General features: G+C 51.5%; 10 protein-coding genes across 10 annotated transcripts; 3 read left to right on the top strand and 7 right to left on the bottom strand.

Annotated features, from left to right (window-relative positions):
• Window positions 1-178: 178 nt before the first annotated feature.
• On the top strand, window positions 179-584 carry QC762_0111350 (uncharacterized protein; the record flags this gene model as incomplete). Its single annotated transcript, XM_062884317.1, has 2 exons — window positions 179-296; window positions 508-584. 2 exons carry the CDS (start codon window positions 179-181, stop codon window positions 582-584), a joined length of 195 nt encoding a protein of 64 aa, XP_062739544.1.
• A 323-nt stretch (window positions 585-907) lies between these two features.
• QC762_708600 (uncharacterized protein) lies at window positions 908-3,814 on the top strand (the record flags this gene model as incomplete). Its single annotated transcript, XM_062893708.1, has 3 exons — window positions 908-1,206; window positions 1,253-2,129; window positions 2,185-3,814. 3 exons carry the CDS (start codon window positions 908-910, stop codon window positions 3,304-3,306), a joined length of 2,298 nt encoding a protein of 765 aa, XP_062739543.1. The 3' UTR covers window positions 3,307-3,814.
• A 76-nt stretch (window positions 3,815-3,890) lies between these two features.
• On the top strand, window positions 3,891-5,694 carry QC762_708595 (uncharacterized protein). Its single transcript, XM_062893707.1, has 2 exons — window positions 3,891-4,568; window positions 4,627-5,694. The coding sequence occupies exons 1-2, from the start codon at window positions 4,227-4,229 to the stop codon at window positions 5,614-5,616; spliced, it is 1,332 nt and encodes a 443-aa protein (XP_062739542.1). The 5' UTR covers window positions 3,891-4,226; the 3' UTR covers window positions 5,617-5,694.
• On the bottom strand, window positions 5,121-7,481 carry QC762_708590 (uncharacterized protein). Its single transcript, XM_062893706.1, has 3 exons — window positions 6,598-7,481; window positions 5,954-6,538; window positions 5,121-5,878 (listed from the first exon to the last, which is right to left on the bottom strand). The coding sequence occupies exons 1-3, from the start codon at window positions 6,844-6,846 to the stop codon at window positions 5,741-5,743; spliced, it is 972 nt and encodes a 323-aa protein (XP_062739541.1). The 5' UTR covers window positions 6,847-7,481; the 3' UTR covers window positions 5,121-5,740.
• A 928-nt stretch (window positions 7,482-8,409) lies between these two features.
• QC762_708588 (uncharacterized protein) lies at window positions 8,410-8,520 on the bottom strand (the record flags this gene model as incomplete). Its single annotated transcript, XM_062893705.1, has 1 exon — window positions 8,410-8,520. One exon carries the CDS (start codon window positions 8,518-8,520, stop codon window positions 8,410-8,412), a length of 111 nt encoding a protein of 36 aa, XP_062739540.1.
• Window positions 8,521-9,393: 873 nt separating this feature from the next.
• QC762_708585 (uncharacterized protein) lies at window positions 9,394-10,047 on the bottom strand (the record flags this gene model as incomplete). The annotated part of the gene is made up of 1 exon (XM_062893704.1): window positions 9,394-10,047. One exon carries the CDS (start codon window positions 10,045-10,047, stop codon window positions 9,394-9,396), a length of 654 nt encoding a protein of 217 aa, XP_062739539.1.
• A 187-nt stretch (window positions 10,048-10,234) lies between these two features.
• Window positions 10,235-10,924, bottom strand: QC762_708584 (uncharacterized protein; the record flags this gene model as incomplete). Its single annotated transcript, XM_062893703.1, has 1 exon — window positions 10,235-10,924. The coding sequence occupies one exon, from the start codon at window positions 10,922-10,924 to the stop codon at window positions 10,235-10,237; it is 690 nt and encodes a 229-aa protein (XP_062739538.1).
• A 2,417-nt stretch (window positions 10,925-13,341) lies between these two features.
• On the bottom strand, window positions 13,342-15,719 carry QC762_708580 (uncharacterized protein; the record flags this gene model as incomplete). Its single annotated transcript, XM_062893702.1, has 3 exons — window positions 13,342-14,461; window positions 14,516-14,631; window positions 14,694-15,719. 3 exons carry the CDS (start codon window positions 15,717-15,719, stop codon window positions 13,687-13,689), a joined length of 1,917 nt encoding a protein of 638 aa, XP_062739537.1. The 3' UTR covers window positions 13,342-13,686.
• Window positions 15,720-17,490: 1,771 nt separating this feature from the next.
• On the bottom strand, window positions 17,491-18,684 carry QC762_708560 (uncharacterized protein; the record flags this gene model as incomplete). Its single annotated transcript, XM_062893701.1, has 1 exon — window positions 17,491-18,684. One exon carries the CDS (start codon window positions 18,682-18,684, stop codon window positions 17,491-17,493), a length of 1,194 nt encoding a protein of 397 aa, XP_062739536.1.
• Window positions 18,685-19,316: 632 nt separating this feature from the next.
• PDS5 (Sister chromatid cohesion protein pds5) lies at window positions 19,317-23,924 on the bottom strand (the record flags this gene model as incomplete). The annotated part of the gene is made up of 3 exons (XM_062893700.1): window positions 19,317-20,045; window positions 20,097-23,534; window positions 23,586-23,924. 3 exons carry the CDS (start codon window positions 23,922-23,924, stop codon window positions 19,317-19,319), a joined length of 4,506 nt encoding a protein of 1,501 aa, XP_062739535.1.
• Between the last annotated feature and the right edge of the window lie 705 nt (window positions 23,925-24,629).

Here is a 24,629-nt window from a genome sequence, read left to right as displayed (position 1 = left end):
CACTGAAAGGTCTTGTCGGTTCTTGGCGGACCGGGCGGGGGATCGACGCTAGCTGCTAGCTCCAGAGCTAATGGGCCGTTCAAGCACCAGTTAACGGGCATTTCAGTAACAGCTGGAGGAGCTTGCTGACCACTGCTGTACCTCATATCGTTATCATTACTTCGTGCCGCCCAAAAACATGGCCCGCTCAGGCTGGGATATCCTGGCCGTTTGGGTCGACGTGCAGCAGCTTGGAGGAGCTTGGGGAGGAGAAACCACACCAGCTTGGAATTCAGCTGCTGGTGTTTGCTGGCACTGTGAGTCCATTTCTTTGTCCAGCCCCCCGAGTTCGGTGAGGCCGAAATAAAATTTTGAGACTCGACATTTTTTTGGAATTGCCTGTCCGTGTTCAGTCTTCAGACCGCTTTGATTTCCTGCGGTGGATGGGACAGAGCTATCATCGCTATCATTGTAGGTCTTCCATCCCCCCCTCCCTTTCCTTATCTTTCAGAGTGACGGTGAAGACAGTAGCTTGGTGCATTGCTCCTTCTAGCCTCTTCTGCCGTGCAACTCTGCCCCGCGCGATTCCTGCCGGCCTTGATTAAGTCCCACACCCCTCGCAGAGCCAGTGGCGTGATGGGAACTTGGAAGGGGAACTCGCCCTGAAACAATTGGGTGCGGCGCATTCTCGACCTCGCTACCTTACCTTTACTTACCTCTTTTACCCCTTTACCTACCTTTTCTCTCCATTACCTGTTGTCAACTCAACCACCAGCAGTTTACTCTTCTTCTGCTCGGTATCATCAACCAGCATCAGCATCCCCAGAACCACATCACCCGTGGTACTTCGATGACGCCGTCATCTCGTCCCTGATCCGAATTCCCTGCCGGCTACCCATCACATCCACCCGTCAACCGCCCGCCCGCCATGCCGTCGGACAAGGTTCCCGTCGTCGTTACATACGAGAAGCCCGGCACGCAGCCGCCCATCTATGTGGCCGGCACCTTCTCGAACCCACCATGGACTCCCGAGGAGATGTCCTACACCACCGATCAGAATGGCGAGCATGTCTTTTCGAAAAAAGTTCTTGGTGAGATTGGATCCAAGCACCAATACAAATTCCGCATTGGAAACGGTGATTGGTGGGATTTGGCACCGGGTCAGCCAACCGTGACTGATTCTTCTGGCAACACCAATCACGAGCTGGAGATTCAACCACCAAAAGAGTAAGGGCACACAAAATACTATCGTCACTCATACTAACGTAGACAGATCGAAACCTGATTCGATCGAGGACAAGAAGTTGGCTGTGGTGGGCGAAGAAAAGTCTTCCGATGAACCAGCCGGGCTTCCCGAAAAGTCTCAAGGTCAAAAGGAGTCAGCCGAAGAACCTGAAGAGGCCGAGGCTTCCAAACCAATTGAGGTGGTTGAAGAGACCCAGGCCCCGCAGGAGTCAGTCAAGGTACCTGAAGAGGCTGAACCTTTGAAGCCAACTGAGGTGGCCGAAGAGACCCCAGCCCCGAAGAAGCCGGTGGAGGAAACTAAGGAGGCTGAAGTTCCAATGCAGTCAATTGAGGAGACTCAAGTCCCCAAACAGCCAGTCGAGGCCGCCAGGGAGGATGAAGCTCCCAAGCAGCCTACTGAGACAGTCGAGGAGACTCATGAGCCCAAGGAGGTTGAAGCTCCAAAGCAGCCAGAGGTGGTTCCCCAGGCTCCAAATGAAGCAACTGAAACTTCTGAGCAGCCTGAAGCATCCAAGGAACCGACCGCGGTAACAGAAAAGTCTGAAGACCCCAAGGAATCGACCGAGGTGGTTGAAGACTTGAAGGAGTCGACCGAGGTGTCTGAAGAGAGCGACGTCCCAAAGATTCGCGTCAAGGACTCCACGACTACCAACATTGTGTTGCCCAATGGTAGCATACTGGAAGCCATCAAGGCTCAGGAGATCCGAACACAGTCTGGTGCTGGCACTCCAGACTTTGTGAAGACTGCCGCCGAGGTTGCTGATTCTGCCGCGCTTCTGCACGAAGAAGTTCCAGCAAAGGATCCAAGAGACGGCTTGCTCGAGAGGGCACCTACTCCCATGTCCAAAACCGCGGAAACCGCTGCAGAAGTTGCGGATACCGCGGAGGTTTTGGACCGGGTTGATGTATGATCTTCCACATCCTAGTTGATACGTATGCACACAGTATTGACACCAACAGGCCATCCTCATCTCGGAGCCCCAGATCGACGACGACGACAACCTCCTCGGCCCCCCAAGCGCCAGCCAAGGCGATGAGCTTCCTGCCCTCAAGTCGCCGCTGTTCCCTCACGAGTGTCCCAGCCCCCCTACGCCCGGTGATGCTGTCGAGCGACGTGAAAGCAGCGACGACAGGTCACCAATGGAGGATATTGACCCTGATCAGATCGACTTGAATGATCCCACACTGGAACGTTTCCCGTCCAGCCGAGAGGAAATTATCGATACAGTACGTAAACTGGAGACGAGTCTCAACGAGGATCAGGCGTCCTTTGAAGGCGTCCCCCCTTCCCCTGTCATCAACTCTCCCCTGGAAGGAACGCAAGATATCACCGACTACATCCTTGGCGATTCGTCAATCCCCACTTCCCATCGAGGTTCACAGCATCTTGAGGTACCTAGGCCCTCCCATGGCTCTGCGTCCTCCGTCCCGGTGTCGCCCTCCCTTCAAGTCATTTCGGAAGCCGAAGAGCCCGCCAGCGAGGAAAACGGAACTACCCCATCACCTATTGTATTTTCTAACCCAGAAATGAAGTCCAGGCCCAGCTCTTTGAAGCCCCGATCGGAAGAAGATGACGAAGGTGTTTCCCTGAAGGATAGCATCAGCCCTAGGACCGCCGAAGCCCCTAAGACCGCCAGCGATATTCTGTTCAGGGACACACCGCCGCTCGAGGCCTCTGGCGACGCTGCACCTACGAAAGCCAACGGTCTTTCGCTTGAGGATCACTCTAACACCTCCAAGGTAGCCGACGAAGCCGAAGCACAGGTCCCTGACGATAGGTCCCCTGCTCCTGCACCTGTGGCTGTCGGAGAGAGAGCCACCGACGATGAGATTGCCGAATCATCGCATACCACGGCCCTTGAGTCGGCCAACAACACCAACAGCCTCAAGAAGAGAGCCGCTCCAGCACCCGAAGTTGAACAAGAGATTCCTAGGGTTACAAGTCCAGTATCGAACCGAACGACGGGCGTTGAGCACAATGGAGTGAGCTGGATCCAGGCCTTTTTCCGGCTGCTCTTTGTGGACATCATCGGAGGCTTCATCAGCAGATTATGTGGCGGCAAAAAACGAAACACGACGTAAGACATTTGTTATTTTCGCTACTACCCCGGCAACACTTGTGAACTGGACGATTCCCGGCCTGTTTTCTCGTGGTGTTTTTCTTCTTTTTTCTTCAGCACCGTTGTTTGCCTTTTGCGTTGACTCATTCAGTTATCTCCTAGGTTGATGACTGCGGGAACGGTAGCGGTATTGATGGGGTTTGGGGTTGGGTGGTGGACACTGGTGGGTAGATCAAGGGGGGGTCTTACGCGTTGAGCAGAGAGTTTTATTTTGTTGGTTCATAGGAGTTTCTTGATGATAAGATTATCACTTTCATGGTAAAGCAAAAATGGGAATTATGAGTTTTTGTTTGGTGCTTTGAGGTCCTTGAGCGGGGGGATGGTAATTGTGATCAAGGGTGTGGGGGGGGGGCGATGAGATTGTATAATACTTGATGGAGTGTGGTTGTGAAACTCTCTGCTTACCTAGGGGTATACCTATTTGTTGATTCCTTATCCATAACCTGCGAATGAACTATTGGTTACGTATAATGAGGATCGCTTTTTGTACTTGTGCATGTTCAACAGTGATGGACAAAAAAGGGGGGGAACATATCAGGGTTAGGGTTAGAAGGAAGTAATATCTTGGCAAACCCCACAATTCCAGCCAGTCGGAGCGCCAGTTGAAGACCTCCAAAAAAGTTCTGGAGCTCGTCTGTGTGTGTTCCCGCGGCCGACTTGCTGCAACGACGAGACGAACCACCACCTTTTTTCTTTCGAGCCGACGAACTCGCCTCTCCCTCTTCGCCCTGCGATCGATCGCTATTTTCTCTTTCCCGTGTCCGGAGTCAACGAACACACACACACACACAAGGGGAAGGCTTGCGGCAAACCACCCGAACGACTCTTACGAGGAGGGGTTACTATATTTGGCTGAGGAAAGGGAAAGGAAGAAGGGTAGGTATGAACTCCCTTCGCACAGCGGCGGCGTCCCGGCCATTACTGGCTGCCATGGTCACCCGGCCAGTCGGTCTGGCGAGTGTGATGATTGCCAGACGGCCAACCACGGCGGTGGTGGCGCCGAGGCGACTGGGTCCGGGGTTGGGGCTGGTGGTGAGGACAAAGACGACAAAGAGCGCTCTTCACCTGCAGATGAATGCGAAGAAGAAGGCGGACGCGATTGCGGAGAGGGAGAGAGAGATGGAGAGGAAGATGGAGGAGGCGAAGGTGCTGGGGGAGAGGTTGTATTTGTGGAATCACATCCAGGCTAATCATGTGCTCTGGAGCACGACGAGGGAGCTGAGGGTAAGTTTCTCCGGAGGGGTGGGTGCAAAGGAAGGGGTGGGATGCTAACTTGGAGTAGGCGAATAAATCCCTGAGACAGGTCCAGTTCACGGGCAAAAAGAACACTCTGATCAAGATCCGCAAGGATTACTGGAGACCTATGGCTACGATTCAGTTTCCTGAGGGGGAGGGGAAGGCGGGCCTGTCGGTTTATCAGAAGCTGGTGGAGCTGAAGAAGAGGCACGAGCTGGAGTGGGATGATGGGGGGGAGGAGGCGAAGAGGTTGTTGAACTTGACCAAGAAGGAGAGGGGGAGGGAGTTGAATGATCAGAAGGGGAATACTGTGGCGGATATGGCGTTTGTGCTTGGGGGTGGGGGGAAGGGGAACAAGGTTGCGAGGAATTTTGAGGAGATTAGGGAGTGGAGGGAGAAGATTAGTGATGATATGAAAAAAAGAAAAGAGTTGGAGAAGGAGTTGGAGGAGTTGGAGGAGAACAAGATGAAGTTGGAGGATACGCAGAGAGAGGTGCAAAGGAAGGTGAAGGATGTTACAGAGGAGGAGGGGGAGGGGGAGGGGCAGGGGGAGGGGGAAGGCGGGGGGGAGGATATGGAGGTGAAGGAAACTAAAAAGATCGCAAAGGTGAAGAAGCAGATCGAGGAGGTTAAGAAGCAGATCCAAGAGCTACAACCACTGGAGGAACCGGTCCCGGTACTTCACAAAGTCCGCGTGTTCTGGGCCAACGAGCTCGATCACCACTTTGCCGAGAGCTGGCCAGACAACGTCGAGCATGTTCTTGGCTTGCCGGAGGATGATTGGACAAACGAGGACTTGGAAAAGATGATCGCCAACCAAGAGAGGCTGGTGGACCTTCACGCCGTGTTGGCGGAGAAGAAGCTGGCGAAGAGGGAGGAGAAGGCGAAGTTGAAGGAGCAGCGTGCGGCGAAGAAGGCGAAGAAGATGCAGCCGTTTTTGCCTACGCCTGAGGGCGAGACTGGGTGGAAGAGTAGACCAAGAGCGCCGAAGCCGTTCACGGGCAAAGCGCCCAAGTGGGCTAAGGAGGGTCTTTAAAGCTAAGAAGGGGGGGGGGTATGAACAATCGTGTATTTTTAGACGGGATGGGCATTTGCGTGATAAAATTGGGAGGAGGATAAAAAAAATGTGTATTATTCAACTTGTGGTGTCTATCCATTGTCTAAACCTTGACGGTGAACTGTTTGAGGTACTCGTAATCGGCCACGTTGGCGTCGACCGTCTCCCTGATCAGCCTTTGCCCTTCCTCGCCGTACTTCTCTTTCCATTGGGCGTTTTCTTCCTCTTCGGTTAGGATCTTCTGCATGCGTTAACATTCTCGAGGTCAGCAATCATCCCCATCACATCCTCTTTTTATGTTCCTAGAAAAACTCACCGGCCCGTTCACCCTCGGCTTCAACTCTGTGCTCCCAATGGCATCGTCGTGAAAGCCGTTCCACTTCTCGAACGCCTCCTTGGCTCGCTTGTGCTGCTCGTCGTCGTCCCATTTGAGCATTTTGGGGTCATAATCGATCCCCACGTCCTCGCAGTACCGCTGGATGATTTCTGCGGGGTGGTCGAGGAGGTCGTCGGCGTCAATGACTGTGATTTTCACGGCATCTTCGTCGTGCTTGTGGCCGTTGGCTTTGTCGGATGGGGGTAGGAGAAGGCCTTCAGCGCGAAGGTAGTCGAAGAGGCGACGGAGCTCGTCATAGCCGGCTTCCGAGGGCATGAAATTGTGGAAGCCAGTTTTGGATGACAGAGGTGGGATTGTGCACCGGTAATAAGAGGGAATTGCGCGGCGGGGGTGGCGGATGAGGAAGGTGAAGTGGAATTCGCGAAGGAGGGAGATGGGGAGGACGGTTGGGTTGTTGGAGTCTGCTGGAGAGGCAAAGGAGGAGAGGGATGGGGGAATGCTGACTGGTTTTTGGTGTGGGGGGAGGAGGTAGTGGGTGATGTCTTTTATGAAGATGCGTTTGCCCTGTATTGAGATGTTGTCAGTAAGTGGTGGATTGGGGGAAATAAGGGGTAGTAACAAACCTCACTGGCGGCAGGGTCGAATATTTGGTCGACAACATCCTTGTAAGTGATCTGGGAGAAACCGCTCTTCTTGCGGCCCTCTGCATCATCTTCGAAACGTTCGCTCAAACGCTCAGGACCGTAGTAGAAGGCATCACCGAATGGCTCGTGGACACAGTGAAGGATATCATGTCTGGTCATGAAGACGCGCTCAAAGGCCGTTGAACAGGCCCTGGGGTGGGTGGCCACGAAGATGGGTTTGTTCGACATGATGACGATTATTTACTTGAACAGCCGGGTGGATAGTTGAAATGTATCAAAGAAAAGATCAAAAATTCCACTCAATAGCGAATGGTCAAAGGTTCAGAAAGATTCAATTCTACATCCGGAACCCCGAGTCGCCGGCTCCCTCCGCCTTTTAAACCTTTTTTCAAAGCGGACGTTGCGCACCGTCTGACAGTCTGACAGGGCTGCAGTTAGAACCAACTTCATGATGCCGTGGTACTCAATACGGTTACCAGGGAGTAGTGGGATGTGGCAACAGACGGGGGGAGCCCCACGAAGCCCAGGAACCGTTCATGTCGATTCCAAGGCACAGGGTCACCCTTAGACGCGCTACAACCCGCAAACGGGGATTTGGGAGAGGTCCCATTGGCGAGTCGTTCAAAGAGCCTGCCGCGATAGAATGTACCCCAACTGCACGTGTCCTTGGCAGAGGGACCTCGTGAGAGGAGAGAATATCTGGATAGAGATGCCGGGTGTGGTCATGATCCCTGTTTTGGAGGAGCATGCTCTGTGGGGGTTCAGCTTTCTTGAAGGTCTCTGTTGGTGGAAGGCGATGATGTCGTTGAAACCCCACATTCCTTCTAGCGCCAAGAAACCGAAGACTGTTCACATTAACACAGGTCAAGACTTTGAATGAATTTGCGAGCTCATCATGTTGCGAAGGTGATTAAAGAGCTACAAAAAAAGAATTATTAATAGCCCAAAAAATATAGAATAAAGTCTCGTCCATCTGCTTACATCTTGTAAGTTAGTTATTGCAATTATCACGGAACTCATAAATGCACTTGCAATATCGACACCGGCAGCGCCGGCCGCAGTCTCAGCCGCCTCCTTCTCCCCCTTTTTATCCTTCTCCCCCTTTTTATCCTTCTCCCCCTTCTCCCCCTCCTTACCAAAGGCCGCCTTGTTCTTGGCCTTGTTGGCCTTCTGCCGCTTACGGCGGCGCTGCTTGCGGGCCCGCCTCACTTCAGCCTTTGCAAGTTAGCCTCACTACGTAAGCCATCTAAGGCGAAACAATGGTGAGTACTTACTTAGGCGGCGAGCTCCTCGGCCGTTTTCTTATTCTGGCATACGTCGTATCTTGTTAGCAATGGCAATGTTCGAGTCCAACATAGGAACGAGTACACATCATAGGGATCTAACGTACGCCATTCGCGGGAGTTTTCTAAAATGTGCTAGCAAGGTCAGATAACATTGAACCAGATGATATGATGCCCTTGCGGCGGCGGCGGTCTTGTTCTGGTTGCGGGGGTTGCCCGCAGATCGGTTGCGTTGCGTCTAGTATAACGTTGTTAGCGTTTGATATAGCGATGGGAAGGTCGTCGATGGGAAAAAGTGCTTGGAATCTGGTAAAGGAAAGGAAGGGGAATGGGGCAAAGGAAAGGAAGGGATCCAGTGAAAGCGTGTAGAAGGGAAGTGAGTGATATCACAACAGCATTTGAATAAGGTCAACAGTGAACGTTTTGGGATCTCGTCATCACTACCAATCTCAGAGTAGAAGCACCTTGACTGAACACATTTGTATTGCCAAAAATGTGGATAGTCTAGCTAAAACAATGGCTTCCTGGCCTTGGACCACAACATGGCATGGGAGACTCGAGAATCCGGCGCGAGGACACGAAGAGGTACATATATTTTTGCGCTTGCCAGCGCTTGCATCCGCGAGCAAGCTCACGGCAAAGGCCGACGTTGTCTCGGGCGAGGCGCCGGCGAGCGAGACGGAGACCGCCACCAACTTCTCGGTCCTAACTCAATTGCAGCGACGAGCGCTAGTCCCTGGCGCAATAGAAAACAGACCGACACTCCTCCTGACCCTCGGGTACAAAAGGGTGCAGAAAACGACGAACTTCCCTCAACAAAAAAAAAGGGCGGCCGTGTGAATAGAAAGACGGACACCCATCCCGAACTAAAAAAGCACAAACAAAACCCTGAATAGAAAGACGGACACCATTCAAGGCTTAAAAGGACGGAAACGCCCTTTTACCGCCCTGAATAATCTCCACTACAATTGAACAAGGCTGTTCAATTGTACTATGAAGATGACCTAATCCTAGCCTTCGTGTCGAGAAAACCCTGCGATTGCTAACAACCGCGGGCACCATCTCGATCACAATGACCACGATCCAGCCGCGAAGAGATGAGGCTCGACACGCATGAAGATGCAAGACAGAAGTCCTGATCTAATACAGTGTAAGACACAACCGACGCTATCGAGGAACCACGACTAACATGCATGAGGATGAGGACCAAGGCCCGGAATCCAATCCCATGTAGCAGGCTCGACACAGCAACCAAGGCACCACTTTCACGCATGGAGACGTTGATTGAGGGCAATCATGGTCCGATACCGCTAAATGGCCCAAAGCTGAAGATGATGATATCGACTCGTTCTGTGAGACAAACCCCGAGGACTGGCGCCTTTCAGATTTGATGTCACAAAACATGAGCGATGGGTTCGATAGGGTACAGGATCTTTCGGGCACGTTTCCTGGCATCCGGAATGTCGCTTGGATTCCGTGTACACGTATAACATCAGCCCTTTCGGACGACGTAGGCGCCAGTGAGGATGTGGAAAGCGGGAGTTGTGTCCACGGTTGTGAAACCGCACTGGACACACATCACTTTCATTTCCTCTGGGTCGCCGTTTGAACGGTCGGGGTTGCGAGTTCGTCCCGTCCAGATGGGCGACAGTCTTTTCATTGCCCGGGTGATCGGAGCCCAGTTGAGCTCGGCCAGCTTGGCTCTTCCGATGGCGAGGTTACGCTCGAGTTGCTCCTTGGCAAACCCAACGACCTCAGGGTCGTCCGATGCCAGGCACGTCAAGGTTGCGCGGATCGCATCGTTCCTAAATCCTTGGTAAAGAGGCAGGGCAATTTTGACTCCAAGGTTTGGAGCCCTCACTCGCTCTGCGCCAAGATACTTTCTCAACGTACCTGTATGAAGGGACTGGAACATCAGGGAAAAATACATCTCCACGATGTTCAGCCACAACTGCTTGGAGTTGTTGAAAGTACTTCCATCTGTCCCAAGAGAGAGAAACTTGAAACGTCTGGTGCTTGTGGCAGCCCAGACCAAGCAAAACAGTGCGGCTTTCCCGACACCACCAAACTCGTCGAGAGGCTGTCCTGTCGCCAATAGGACCTGCAAAGCAATTGCGTGCCTCTTGTGACAGCTCACCCTGGACATGATGGTATCCCTCGTTTGGCCGAAATATAACTTGAAAATGTGGGGTCTTCAGAATCCTCGCCGACTCCGAGATACCATCCTGGGCGATTGGGAAGGTCACCCTCCTCTAGACCCTGAAGGTATGTCTGGTCCGCAATTCTACCTGGAACGACAACGTTAGTTCACATATTGGGGTCAACACACCTTTTCAGCAACTCAAAGAGCGCACGGGACCATGCGCATCAATGAACTGTCGGTAAGGCTTGTTCGTCATACTGGAAGAAATGTCCAATGTCCGATAAAACAAGGCCTTTGAACGGTCTAGGGATGGGTCCTCAAGGTCCACAGAGACTGACAGAGGAACCATCTCCCAGACAATGTCATCATCACCTGTGGACTCGGACACGTCGACATCAGCCGCCTCCCATGTTGATCGGCCGAGTACAACCTCCCTGAGGCGAGCCTCGGAGTGCAGTAGCCTCTGATCAGCTGGAGGCAATCGAGCAAGGGGTTCCTGCTCGGTACGATGCCTCGCACCCAGTTTATTCTTCGAAGAAAGAAATCGGGCATCGACAGCTTGTTGCTTGATAACAGCATGAAGCTGTTGTGTTGGTACAGAGGAGGAAATGGACATTGTATTGTTCCATTCCGCTCTAGAGGCATCGTCGGTATCGGCGAGGAATTTATCGATGTCAAGACGACCACTAGGCTCGAGTGACTCGTAATCCACAGCCTTGAACCCTACGAAGTCATGATCAGCACCAGCTAAAACAAATAGATGACGCAGTCTGTTGATGACTGCAACATTCTCAGGACGAAAGAAAACTTCTAGATCAGCCTCATAAGGTGTCTGGGGTTCGACTTGGCTCCGGCGCTCCATCGCAACCATGCAAACCATGTCGCGAAGATGTGCCATTCAAGCATGACCACCCAGCCAGCCTGCAATCGAGCTACAGATGCGGTTCTTTTCTTCTTCGATGTAGCTGTCTACCAGTCGCTAGGCCTTGGATCTCGCCCTGGTGAAGCTGGGATCCTTGACAACTGGCTCGTGGTAGCCTCCTAAAGTCTGCCAAACGTAACGGTACAAGGTCATGTAGACCCGGTAGTCAGCGCTGGTGAGCGCCTTGAGTGGGGGAGTGGGCGCGGAAACGAGGGGTCCGGGCATGTTGCTGCTGCTGCTGCTGCTGCTGCTGCTGCTGCTGCTGCTGCTGCTGTTGTTGTTGTTGATTGGTGGTGGTGTGGTGGTGTGGTGGTGGTGGTGTTGTTGTTGCTATTGTTGTTGTTGTTGTCGTTGTTGCGTGTGGAAATCTAACACTTCAAAGCACGAAATTTGAAAATTTGCGGTAGGGCAATGGAGCCCTTCTGCTGTTCATGGCAAGTACAAGGTAGGGTATGCTCCTTCCTCAGAAAACTCGGCACCAGTGACATGGCTGGTAGAACTGGCAGGTACCTAATGTGTATTGGAAGGAACACCTTAAAGGTCCAGCACCAGCTCCACATCCAATTCTCTGGAGCATGACATGAATAAGATGCAGTATTTTTACCCAAGGCTCAACCGAGCAGATCGACGAGGTAGATAGGATTCGATCATTGATTTTGGCTGAAGGTGGAAGCAGAACCTTAGTGAGCTTCACGGGTGGATTACATGCTCGTTGAGTACATATATGGGCATGCTACACTTTTCGGATGGCTTTCTTTTGTCAGGCATATCACAAGTTCAATGTCATGCTTCAGATCAGCTATCTAAGCCTCTGAAGCCAACAGGTCCTCCATAGGATCTACACCACCTCTGAAACTGTCAGAATACAAACTCAAACTTAAATAGTGAAAGATAAGCTGACAATAATATATCGAGATCGCAGAGCCACAAGCTTAGCTTTGTTTGTTAGTGAAGGCGAATAAGCAAAGGATCTGACGGCACACATGTATTAGCAGCAATCAACGCAGCGTCAGTCTTTCTATTAGTGTTGCAAATGACAAGCAATAAAAGAATAGCCAATGATTATTTTTAAAACTAAAATGTTTTAAGAAAACTCTCTGATTGCTTTTGAACTGTGTTTTAAGGCTCATTGTATTCTACTTTTAGACTATATCTCATATTTATATATGAGAGTTAAGTTCACAAATATCGTCGACTCCTCCTCGAAGCTTTTACGATGACGGGCATAACGTATATTTTAATCTATAAAGAAACTTGCTTAAATGAAAGGGCAAAGAAGTCATTTTAAATCAACGTATTTTCATCGTTTCACATTGAAAAGCCAAGGAGGGAATGTCACCTCTTCCTTTAAATGCTGTAATTGATTAGAAGAAATCACCCTTGAAATTCTTTAGTAGTAATACTAAATATTTTTTTTTTGGAAAAAAAGAAAACATTCCTAGAATATTATTTAAGTTAGATAGTACGCGTAGGGTAGGTAGAAAGCCAAAAGGTTGTTGTTGGCCCTTCTGGCTATCTAGAAATTACTAGACAATTACTATCAAATTCTGCGTTTTTTCTTTGGAGTAGTTTGGTATTACTATCGAAGTATTTGGAGGGTGGCTTCTCTTTATGCTCACTTATGTGACATTTAGAAGGGTTAGACTTACATTTGCTGCGTTATAGGTCCTCAGGAAGGAGCGAGGGCGTTGTAAATACAAAAATATAGCAAGCATATAGGCTATTAAACCTCATGTCAAAGCTTTGAAAGATAGAGGATAGACTTTGAAATATTGTAAATAGACTCTAAAATATAACAAGGAGGCGTTAAAAGATAATAAATGAGCCTTGCAAGAGAAGAAATATATGTGAAAAGATCAAATATAGGCCTTAAACACTAGACAAAATTTCTTGAAAGATATATTTAACGCATAAAACACAAGAGCTAGCGCCTTCTTTCCTCTTTAAATGCATTTATAAAGCAGTCCTCTCTCTTTCATTCTCTCAAGCCACTCCAGGATTGAGAAGGAAGAAGTGACACAAACCTCAGTCTCTCTTCCAGAAGGCAGATCCTTGACTCGTTTGCTCTTTCCTCCAAAGACCTCGTTCCGCTCTTTCCTCTTCTCTTAAGAGGATAGAGATTAAGTAAGGACTTTGTTCTCAGTGAAACACCCCTGTTTATTTATTTTACCCCTCTCTATTTTATGTTGTACTTGACAGAGTCTTTTGTGACCTTTCTCTTTGTAATTACAACTTTAAATAAAAAGTCTTTGCAACTGCAGACTTTGCACTCACAAGAAGCAACACCACTGGTCCACTTTTACAATAATAATCGCTCTTAAAAGCCATTATAATCTAAGTTGGTTCTGAGAACTCGCCTCAGTGAAGAACTAGTCTTGTAACACGATGGCTCGAAACTCTATTCTGCCTTTGCCCTGGGCATCTGATACAGGATGCAAACTGCTGTTTTTGACAATACTTCCATAAACTGGGTCGCAGATGCTAGCAAGGCAACAAACACAGCAGCCTTCTGTCCAATCCCCTCCCTCTCAACCCACTCCCTATCGAGGACATTCCCTTCATCTTAAACAACCATAAACTCTAAGTCTTTCCCCTCCCCTGGCATGTCTATATCTACAGTTGTGTAATCCATGGTTCTTTGTATTTTCGACTAAACCCATCTATCATCCAAATAGTGAAAAAACCCCTTCAAGATCATCCCCTTTCTTGCATATAACATCTCACAACTTGAATAGATCGACCAAGGCGAGATCCTCAGTGTTACTATCAGGACCAAAAACGGAGACTAAACAACTCTGGAATATCTCCCGTGAATACTCCTTTTGATCTTCCTCAAGAACGGTGTTGTCGCCAGCTTCTCGGTAGCGGCAGTCATTTTGTTTTGCTCTCTGAGTTGCTACATCACCCACTAGACAGACCCAGGTCAGTACCTGTCTCAGCTCTTTCTTTCTTCCGTGATGTTGCCGGAGTTGTGGATCGACAAGTAGGTTGTGTGCTGGTGAAACAACCTGAGTGACAATCTGGAGATGGTGTCGAAGTAGGCCGACTAAAGTGGTGTAACCGCCGAGGTTGCGGGGGTGGTCGGGGAGGAGGTCTTTGAGAAGGAGGAGGGAGGATATACGGAGGGCTTGTTCGAGAGTTGGTGTGATGTCTAGAGGTGTTTCTTCCGAGTGTTTGCTGAGTGGGTTGGGCAGGGTGAGAAGGTCATATGTGACGGATTGGAGTTCTTCTGTAAAGATGTAGGGGTCGAATCTCATGGAGCTGGTAGTTGACTGTCGGGCTAGATGGACTGCTGAGGTGAAGTTTGACAGGGTGATTAAGGTTGTTATGACGGAGGGGTGGATGTCGAGGGGTTGGAGGGTGGAGTTGATCGTGTGGGTAGTGTGAGCTAGTTGGGCTGGTGGTAGGATAGCGGTTGTGGCTGAGGGAATTAGAGAGCGGGTGAGCGGGAGATAGGGAGTTGAGGCGAGGGCTGTAGCTCCTTTGAGGTCGGCGCTGGATTTTCATGTTAGCTTGAGTGGTTAAGGCCAAAATAGGGAGCTGATTTACGTGTGTATCCTCCTTACCACCCACGTTGGCAGGCTTGCTAGCCCTCCTAATACATCGAGCACTTTCTGGAGTCCTCGCATGTGCATATCCCAGTGATCTAACCTTCCCACATAACACTATTTGTTTTCATGTTAGCCTCGTTCACAAATGATAAAAAAGAGACTGTAGATGAACGGACCCCCATCCAAGCCAACATCGCAATACAATGCAGTGTTATCGCATCCACCCCTCCACCCTCACTCCCGTCTAGCTTCTTGTTCAATATGGCGCATATCTTCGATATGTGATATGCGAACCCTCTTGGTTCCGTCTCGGATTCAGATGCCAAGTGGTGCTGACGGTTTAGGACAGCCTCAGCTATTGCCCCACACATTAGAACGCAGTGAAAAGCGGCGATATCAGAGAAGCCGATAGAGCTCTCGTTATTGTCTGAGCGTGCGGGATTGTAGGTCACAATGTCTTCGTAGGGGTAGAGCTGGAGAGGCAAGTGGTGAGTGTTGTAGTGGTGGAAGAGCTCCCAGCCGGACTGGGAAGGGGAGAACGGTGGGGGGTAGGTGGCTGATTCGGCTGGCGGCCAAGGCGGCGGTAGTGGTGGAGAGGTAATGGCAGTAAGGCTATTGACCTGTAGATGCTGCTGCTGGCGGGCATGATACCCCTGAATTGTAGGAGAGAGAAAAGGCTGTTGCTGGAGTTGAGGCTGCCGTTGTGAGGTTGGAAAAGAAGAGCCAAAGAACTGGAATGCTGTCTCTTCCAACCGAGGCGGTGGTGTAGCAACAGATGACCGGGATGGTGGACGAGAGTCGGGAGAAGACAAATATGGTGAGGCCGAGTTTCTTCGGTGGTCTTGCTGTCCCTTTGGCTTTGGAGTTGCTCTTCGCCGTGATTGCTTCTTGGCCTGGTGCTGTTGTCCCGTTTCCGACACGAAGCTGAAATTTGGCGTTCGACCTTGCCCTTCTTGTACACTTGTAGCTGCCCCAGCAGACTGTAACTCGTTGCTTGTATCGGCGAATTTGATCTCTAGAAGAGATGTGGACTTTGAGGGAGACTCCTTCGTCAAGCGAAACGACTGTGTGCCAGAAGACGAAGAATCCTGAGCTGAGGTATTCACAAACGATATCCCATTAAACTTCTGCCTCGACACTTGAAGTCCGCGACGAGTATTAACCAGTTTCCCATCCTTGACAGTCGCATTGAAGTGGTCCATGTTGTCTGGTCGGCGGCGTGTGAGTTCTCAGATTCTGGTCTTGGCTAGAGGGCGAGATGGGTGGGCCACTCTTGCAGTTGGACGACGAAAAGGGGTCGGTTCGAAAGAAAACAAATCGTCGATATAACAATGGAATGCTAGACGCCCACAAGTTCCAAGGAGCAGGGGGACCGGCTGCAAGATAAAGTTTATAAGCATATCGTGCTTCGCCTGTTCCTTGACCATGGCCTTGCCCATGTCCCTGTTTTCTGCCTGCCTGCTCTGCTATGTTACTACAGATGGAGCTAAACAATGACATGCAAGTTGTGGAATTGCCTATGCGACACGCTGCTGCGCGGGCTTCTATGGGCGGCCGCTGGACATGATGGAAGATGGAACTGACCGAAACCACCATGCCCTATTAAGACCGCTGCCCGAGAAGCATCTTGTTAGGCCCCACCGCTGCGACATCTCACGAGGCTGCAGGAACTGACAGATAGATCAATGCTGCATGTATATACTACAGTAGGTATGTCGCTGTAAGGTGAGGTAGAAAGGCAATGGAAAGCATACCGTGGCGCTCTGTGATCACCATCGGAGCTAACCTCATCTTGGAAACACTACCGCATACGGAAGCCCGATCCAAGCATATATGAGGTTCGTTCCATTTCCTGAGGCAAATCATCCTGTGCTCTTCTCCACGAGTTGCCCCTTTGAGCTCCGCTGGAAGCCCTATAAAACAAAATGCGCTAAGTTCTCACAGGTCAAATAATAGCATGTCCACCAGGGCTGTATGAGTAATCTGTTTCGCATATATGATGACTATCGCGTCCTTTCTCTTCAGAAAGCCACTGAGAAGACCTCAGTCAAAACATATGCCAAGAACTATCTCCTCGGCATGTCACTCAAATCAAGAGTGAGCCTCCATCTCTGAACGTCCAAGACACCGATCCCCTCTGCAATTCCCGTATAGCTGGATATGCAGCTTAGTCAATCAGGCTCCAGCTTACAATAGCTGGAATGAGCTCCACGGATGGAACATTGACGGAGACAAGCCCGTGCTACTGCTGGACTTGCAATAGTGCCCCCCTCGGCGACGTCTGACGATTTCCATAACTGGCAAGCGAGATCCTTGACAATATGACATAGAAGAGGAAAAAAAAAGGTTATTCCCACCATCATCCCCGGCCGGGCATCAGTGGGAACCAACGGGTAGATCGTTGGACGAAGTTGTGGTACGGCGCATAAATGCCCGTTGTCATATTCTAGTATGTTGAATCCATCCAGAATCCGGTAAATAGCCAATAGCTTTCCATGGCTGGCTTGTTTGAGGATGCGCGAGGCCAAGATTCGGCGATGGTGGAGTTGTCGAAGCCTCCGAAAGTGCGCTGTTACCGGGCAGCTGGGATCTCACGTCAGCCACCGCCAATGGGTCAGCAAAGACACACTGGGACATGGCAATTTTCCCAACTCCACCAGCTTGTCCGGTCGTCACCGGTAGATACTATATGTCCTTGAAGCCTTGATCAGAAAGTTCCAAGCATTCTTCCATTATATGTCATTCGTGGCTCACGTTCGGCCCGGGAAGGAATTCCGATATGCAAGGGCGTTTGGTATGACCCTAGTAAATCGCAGATGTAACCCGTCATCTTTCTTGCAGAAGCCAAGTCTTGTAGTGTCGTAGCCTAGTATTCATCTTCGGGGCTCTGTTCACTTCCCGGCGGTGGCGGCGACCGGGATCAAGACAGAGGAATCCATAGCCATCTCCAGACACGGCTGCCCGGGTAGAATCCTAGTAATAGACCTTCCCTTTCATCAGCACCCGGGCAGTCCTGTGCAGCTCGGCCGAGACAATCTTCCCGTCCTCAACCGTAACTCCCACATCAAGCTTACCACTCGGGTGCTCAATAGTAACAACGCCACTCTCAGCATCCAGCCCTACCGCAAGCTGATTTGGAATCGTCCCCTCCAGCCTCGCCGCCGCCCCAAGACACAACGCCAGCGTCAACGGAGCCGCCTTGTGCGCCTGCCCCATCGACAGCGCCAAACACTTGATATTCGCCCCCTTCCCCCCTTCCCTGGCCGTCACCTCAGGAGGAAAAACCATCACCACCTTCGGCACACTCTCAACCCTCGGATCCAACCCCATCATCTCCGCCCCCGCCTGCCTAATCTCCTCCAGCTTCCCCTTCAAATCCTCATCCCCCTCCACCCTCCCCGGCGTCAACCCCTCCCACCCCTCAACCCCCAAATCATCCACCCTCACAAAAACCCCCGGATTGCCCACATCAACCAAACTCGCCTCTACCCCCCTACCCCCCCTCAACCTAAGCACATCCACCCCCCGGCCCGTAGGCAGCGTCCTCCCCGTCTTCGCCCCCCCCGGCTCCAAAAACCTCATCACAACCCTGCTCCCCCTCCCACCAACCCCATCCATCTCATACCCCCCCTCACTGTCAAACCGCAACGGATTCCCCCCAACCCTAAACCTACTCTCCACCACCTTCCCAGTATTAGTATTAAATATCCTCACACACCCCACCATCTCCTCCTCCGCTCCCTCTTTTCTGAACCCCACCCCCCTCCTCTTCACCAGCCCGTGATCAAACGCCACAGGCCCAACAACACTGCTCAAATTTCCACAATTCCCCCCCATGTCCAGCACCCCGTCCTTGATACCAACCTGAACAAACGTGAAGTCCACATCTACATCCCTCCTGCTCGGGGGGGAAAGCACGCAGATCTTGGACGTGGACGAGATCCCCGATCCCATCCCGTCGAGTTGTCGACCATGAGGATCTGGGGAACCCATTACTTTGGGCAGGACAGAAGGCCAGTGAGATCGGGGAGGGAGGTCGTGCTCGAACATGACCAAACCGTTTGACGTCCCGCCGCGGGCGAAGATGGCGGGGAAGGAACGTTGGGGTGTTTGCCGGGCTGCTTCGAGGGGGAGGCGCACGAGGCGGGAGGTGATGGATTTTCTCATTGTGAGAGGGGAATGGGGTCAGTTGCCCGAGATTGTGTGATGTGAATTGAAAAGAGTGAAATTTCGGGGTTATTGATTCCGCGACATGTGAACAGCTTTTCTCAGAGTGAAATTGAGTCGTGGTAGTGGTGGTGGTGGTGAGTGGATGCAAGAACATGGAATCCCCTTTCCAAAACTGGTCCGGCAGCGTCAAGTGATTGGATGTGATGGGAAAAAAACCACAACCCTAACCCTCTCCCGCTCGCTCGCTTTTTGCAGTTCGCCAACTCGACTTCCCCTAACCCGTGAATCAGATAAAAACGGCTGCCTGGTGATACTTCATTGCAGACGAACACCTACCAATTTCCCCAAGATATCCATTCAATTTGAGAGACTCGGACACAAATTCCATGAGCAAAATAATCATTCCCACCTACCATATATACACATAAGAATACTCCCCCCTTTCCCCCTCCCTACAGAACGAACCTAACTAACCCTGAATCCAGCTAAGCAAGCGAAAAATAAAAGGTTCCCTCTTTCCTCTCTCAAAGATAGGTAGCAGACAATATATAAAAACAGAGAACAAAAAAAACTTGACCATTCACGCCGCTACCCCCTTCCTAAGATTACCCTACCCGTACTGCACCTCCCTAAGCAGCAGCAGCCCTCCCCCTCGTCGCCCTTCCAGACGTCCTCGTCGGCAATGTAGTCTGCTTCTTTGCCGCAGCCGGCGCCTTTTCCTTCGCAGCTGGTTTCGTCTTTTCCTTTTCCTTTGTGGCAGCAGCAGCTGACCTCCCCTTCCTTCCATTAGCCTTTGCCGGCGGTGGTACTTCTTCCTCCTCCTCTTCTTCAACCTCCACCTCTGCCTCCTCTTCCTTTTCATCATCCGCCTCAACCTCCTGCTCTTCTTCCATCTCTTCTTCGGCTGTCTTCTCATCCGTCATTTCCACATCGCCCTCTTCCTCATCCTCTTCCACTTCCTCAGGTTCAGAAAGTTCACTGCTGTTCTCATCATCCCCCTTCTCCCCTTCATTCCCGGTCTCTACTTCCTCATCCGACCCCGCCTCCTTATCCTCCTCGCCATTCTCATATGCCCACTCCGCCACCCCATCCAGCATTTCCTCATCATCTTCTGACGAGTCCCGCTCCATGTAGGACTGATTGCCCTTTGCCATTGACCTTCCCGAGCGACGCCTATTGGCATCTGAAATTGCCGAGCTCTTGGGGGAGGATGGTGCCTTTTTCGGCTTGGAGGGCTTCTTGGGTTTGGGCGTGGCAATTTTCCGTGCTTCTTTGATCCTGGGCTCTTTGGGTTGGACTCGGGATTTCTTGGCTGCTGGACGGGATTCAGCGCTGCCATCAGTGGTTGATTTGCGCTTCTGATTTATTGTTAGCACCCGTGCCAGTAGAGTAGAGACAAACAAACATACCTTCTTGCGATCCATCGCCCTAAGCAAATCATCCAACTTCTCATCAATCTCATCCGGCACCAGCACCTTCTCCGAAATCTCCTGCGCCTCCGTGTGCGACTTGAGAGGACCATACAGCCCCTTCGGCAGCCCAACCTTGTCAGGCCAGGCATTAAACGTCCAGTTCTTCTTCTCCTGCCATTTGCGAATGACTGCTTGAGTCAAGTCACACAAGACCCGATGGCCGCTGCTCTTCGGATTAAGCGCATCCTGGGTTTGCTTCGCACGCTCCGCATACTTGGACAGCAACCCCAAATTGGACTCAGTGGCAACCAAGCTGACGTAAAAGAGAATATACCTCGCGTGATCAACCAGCTCATCCGGATCAGAGCTATAGTCCGGATGATGCGCAAGGAGCGAGAAGAGACGGGGGAGAACAGCCTCGAGCACATGCTGGTGTGTGCCCTCATAATGCCGCGCTCTTGACCGAACCCAAGTCTCGGTCCTCAACTTGAACTCCGCGTTGGGCTCAAAGGCCATCGAGAAAATCATGGTATAAAACCGGGTCCGCAGCCTGTCATCGGCAAGATACTTCTGCAATTTCCTCACAAAGCCGTGACGGACCTCCTGAGCAGCGTCCTGTGTGGTTAAGGCCAACGTGTTGAAGTCTTCAGGGGTGAGCAACTCGTCGAAATGCTTCTGAATGCAGAGCTTGAGGATAAGCTGAGCAGCAAGCAGCCGCAGCCGGGATTTGTGATGCTTTGGTGTGTTTTTGGTTTTGGTCATCTCGCCCTTGTTGTGAACCAGCGAAATAAGCATCTTCCAGATCTTGGCTCCGTTTTCCTTTGCCTCATCGGCTTCCATGCTCCTCAGCTTGTTTGCCAGAGACTTGAGCGCCAGACACTTGGCTTGGCACTCCTCCTCTAACTCAGCATCGTCCACCCACTCTGGGTCCTTGTCGCCGGCCTCCGTTCGCACCTCGAGAAGGATCTTCTGGATCATTTCGAGGATCTTATCCTCTGCGTCCTGGGCAACCTTCGGGGCAAGGAGCTCGAGCTGGCTCACGGCCGAGAGCTTGTTGAGAAAGTGCTTGGAACCATACGTCCAGTCCTTGAAAATGCGCTGAAGAAGATCCTGAGCATACACAGTGCTCTTGCTGTCCTGTTTCGACAGCAGGATATTCACGGCATGCTTGGCCACCTTTGGCGGTTGGCCATACAAGGCGAAGCTGACCAAACTGTGGACAAAGTCCCGGTCCATAGGAACATCCTTTGGATACTTTCTGGCATATGTCGAACAAGCCTTCAACGTTTCCGCAACAGATGGGTCGTTCTCCCGGTTCTCGTAAGGCGCCTGATCTACCAGATCCTTGCAGAGCTGGCCGATGTGTGTCTTGAAAAGATCAGGGTTGCGTTGTGAGATTTCGTTCAAAACCTCATGTGCAGCGCTGCCCAAGCCATCCTTGTTAGACTTGGAGTAGTCCATGATGGTGGCCAAGTGGCTGCGGTTGAAGATGAAGCGGCCAGATCGGTAGAGGATGGGAAGCAGTGTCTCGTGAATTGTCGAGTCCTTCCCACCCTGAATCCGCTTGATGAGTTCCTTGAGAGCGTTGTGGACTGTCTTAAAATCATGCTCCTGCCCGATGATGTATCTGACAAGCCCACGATTCCGCCGATCGTTGGCCTTGGCGAATTTCAGCAGATCTTGTACGCTCTGTGGGGAGTTTGGCAAGAACTGCGCGATATACCGGACCGTCTTGTGAAGGTTGGCCTGTTTCTTGTCCGCGTTGTCATCCATGACACCCCCGTTGAACAGCTCGCATTGCTTGATGTATGTCTCGAGGATCTGGGCGAACTGTGGCTGCCTCGCTTGCAAGGCGAAGAAGGCTTTCTTGGCCATTGGGTCGAGAGATCGCACAAGAAGCAATATCCTCTCTGCTCTGATAGCATCAGCATCCGCCGCGGCGGCGGCGGCAGCAGCCTGTGATTGTGAGCTTCCATTCGCAGACTTGGAGGTCTTCTTTGCTGGCGGGTAGTTCAGAGGGATCAGGCACTCAAAGATGACGCGGTCCAGCAGGGCATTGACCTCGGCATCATTGGCATAAAATGCATTATAGATGCGGCTTGGAACACCGTCGAGCGCTGCAGTCACGGCCTCATTTCCAGCAAGCAGTTCCCCAGTTCCAACGGCCCAAAGTTTTCCCAACAAGGACATGGCAGCCACCCTCACAGCCGGTCTTCGGTCACGACAACGGTCGGCCAGAGTTGACAGAATGGATCCCTCTCTGGACACGCCCCCGTTGGGCCCCAGCTTGAGAATAACATCGCGGAAGCCAAATGACTCGATCGCCTTAACAGCTGCCAGTCTGACTTTCTCATCGCTGTCTGAGAGCTTCTCTCCAAGGCCTTGGATCAGGGTAGCCTCGTCTTCACGACTGAGCCCGATGCCACCGGCAGACGTTGACAAAATATATCCTACTGCCGTCGTCCAGGCAGCTCTGATGGCTGAGGCTTTGTCGTTTTTCCTGCTGAGGAAATTGTGGAAAACCAGACTGTGTGTTTGCGGGAAGGACATGGCAGAGAGTGGCTTGGTGAAAGTGTTCAGTCCCTGAACTTCAACATTCTCCTCGGCGTCCATGCTGAGTGGTGGGTAGGCAGCAGGATCCAGAACCGGCGGCGGTGGTGGCCCTGCAGCACCAATTCCCGATATCATGTCTCCCAATGTCTCCGTTGCCAGTTGGCGTAAATGCACATTGTCGGCTGATAATTCAGCATCGACCTGAGGAACAACATTTTGGAGAACCTGAGGTGCCGCTTTCCATAACTCCCGAATCAAATCGTGTGCCTTGCTCAACTCCTTCAGATCCGATTCGGAGGGTCCCGATGGGCCCTCGTCGCCATCCTCGTCATCAGCTCCCTTATGTCCACCGGGCCTAGCGGCAAACGAAGTAGCGTCAACAATAACGTCGCTGAAATACTGGCTGACGAACCTCGCCATTTTGTCGGGGAATGTCTGGCACAAGTTCTTGGCTATTTGGTAAGCCTCGGGCTCATCCTTGGCCAAGAGTGTCGCTTGATTGTCGTCGATTTGCACATGGTCGCGCCTCCTTCTGCCCGCCCCGGGGCCAGCTGCTCTTAAAAACTGGGCCATGATGATATCCACGACCTTTGCTGGAAGAGTGGCGGCCTCATCTATCAGCACCCCGAGCATTTCGGCCATGCTAAACTCGACATCCTTTGCCACTTGCTCTCCCGAAGCTGACTTGACCCCTGATACACCGTCGAATATATTGGAAAAGAGGGCGAGGAGGAGGCTGTCGCTGCCGTCCACATCAAGCAAAAGAACGACACTCTTGATTTCGGTGAGAGATCTCAGGACATATTTGTGCTGTGTGTTGTATGGATTCGAAGGGTCGAACAAGGCTGGAATGATAGATGTGACGGTAAGGTTAAAAATGTCCTGGCTTCAGATTAGCAGCAGTAAATACACCACCGAGACAGCAGCCTATACCTTCATCTGGGTGGGGGTAAAAGGCGCATCGGGTGCGCATAATCTAAGGATATCAACAACACAGCAAGCGGCATATGCTCGTACACCCTTGTCCTTGTGGCTCAGTATTTGATGTGATGCGACCTCCTTTGCAACCTTTGTCAACGAGTTTGGGTCGACGACTTCTTGGTCGAGCTCCTCCAGCTCTTTGGACAGGGTGTTGAGATGCTTGAGCAGCTTGTCGAGGGGAATTGGCTTGCCAGGACGCCATGTCAGCGACTCGTTGAAATGCAGCGCGACGAGCTCGGTCTCGGATTCCTCCTCTTCCACCTCTTCCGCAGCGCTCCGGCGAGGCGCCATGATGCGCGATAAGTTCCGACTACTCGGCTGGGTCGATAAATTCTGTGTGTTGATGGATTCTGTGTGTTGATGGATTGGAGTGCTGTTGACGGCCGACCGACGTTCTGAAGCGGGGACGGCAAAACAGAGCACGCGCGCGTGTGTTACCGCAAATTATCGAGTGCTGTTCGCGATTGGCGATTGGAGATGGTTCGCGGTTTGTTTGGGCCGAGACGGCCGAGGGATCGCAGCGGCGTCGTCTCCAGAGTCCAAATGAGAATAGTGTCGCTATTGCTGTTCGTGCCGTCGTGGGTCGTGGGTCATACGTCGTAGGGGATGGTGTTTTCGTCGGCGAGATTATGGGTAGGGACAAGGTATGGTTGATGGTCTGTGGTACGCGATGCCAGGCGCGTAACATTTGGGGTGCATCAAATCGTGGGGGCTGCCAAAATTTCTTGGCATAATTATGCTCCGAGTGGGAAGCTCCAGTTCTCTTTCACACAACGCACCATACAACCAACATTTAGCCTCCTAATCTCAATGCCAGCCTGAGCTACTACCTAGTACAGCCTAGCAGTCGTGGCGGGAATGTGGCATAAAGTTTATCGTCAAAATCATGAACTCTCCTGGTATCATATCTCGTTCCCAACGGCCCATATCAACATCATCATTGGTAGCTCGTATGCAGTCATCGTGGATTCCACAAAAGACTCTCTTCATTCTCCT

The sequence above is a fragment of the Podospora pseudocomata genome, chromosome 7, assembly GCF_035222375.1.
Source record: "Podospora pseudocomata strain CBS 415.72m chromosome 7, whole genome shotgun sequence".
Taxonomy (NCBI): domain Eukaryota; kingdom Fungi; phylum Ascomycota; class Sordariomycetes; order Sordariales; family Podosporaceae; genus Podospora; species Podospora pseudocomata.
This window is presented reverse-complemented; position numbering and strand designations above follow the sequence as displayed.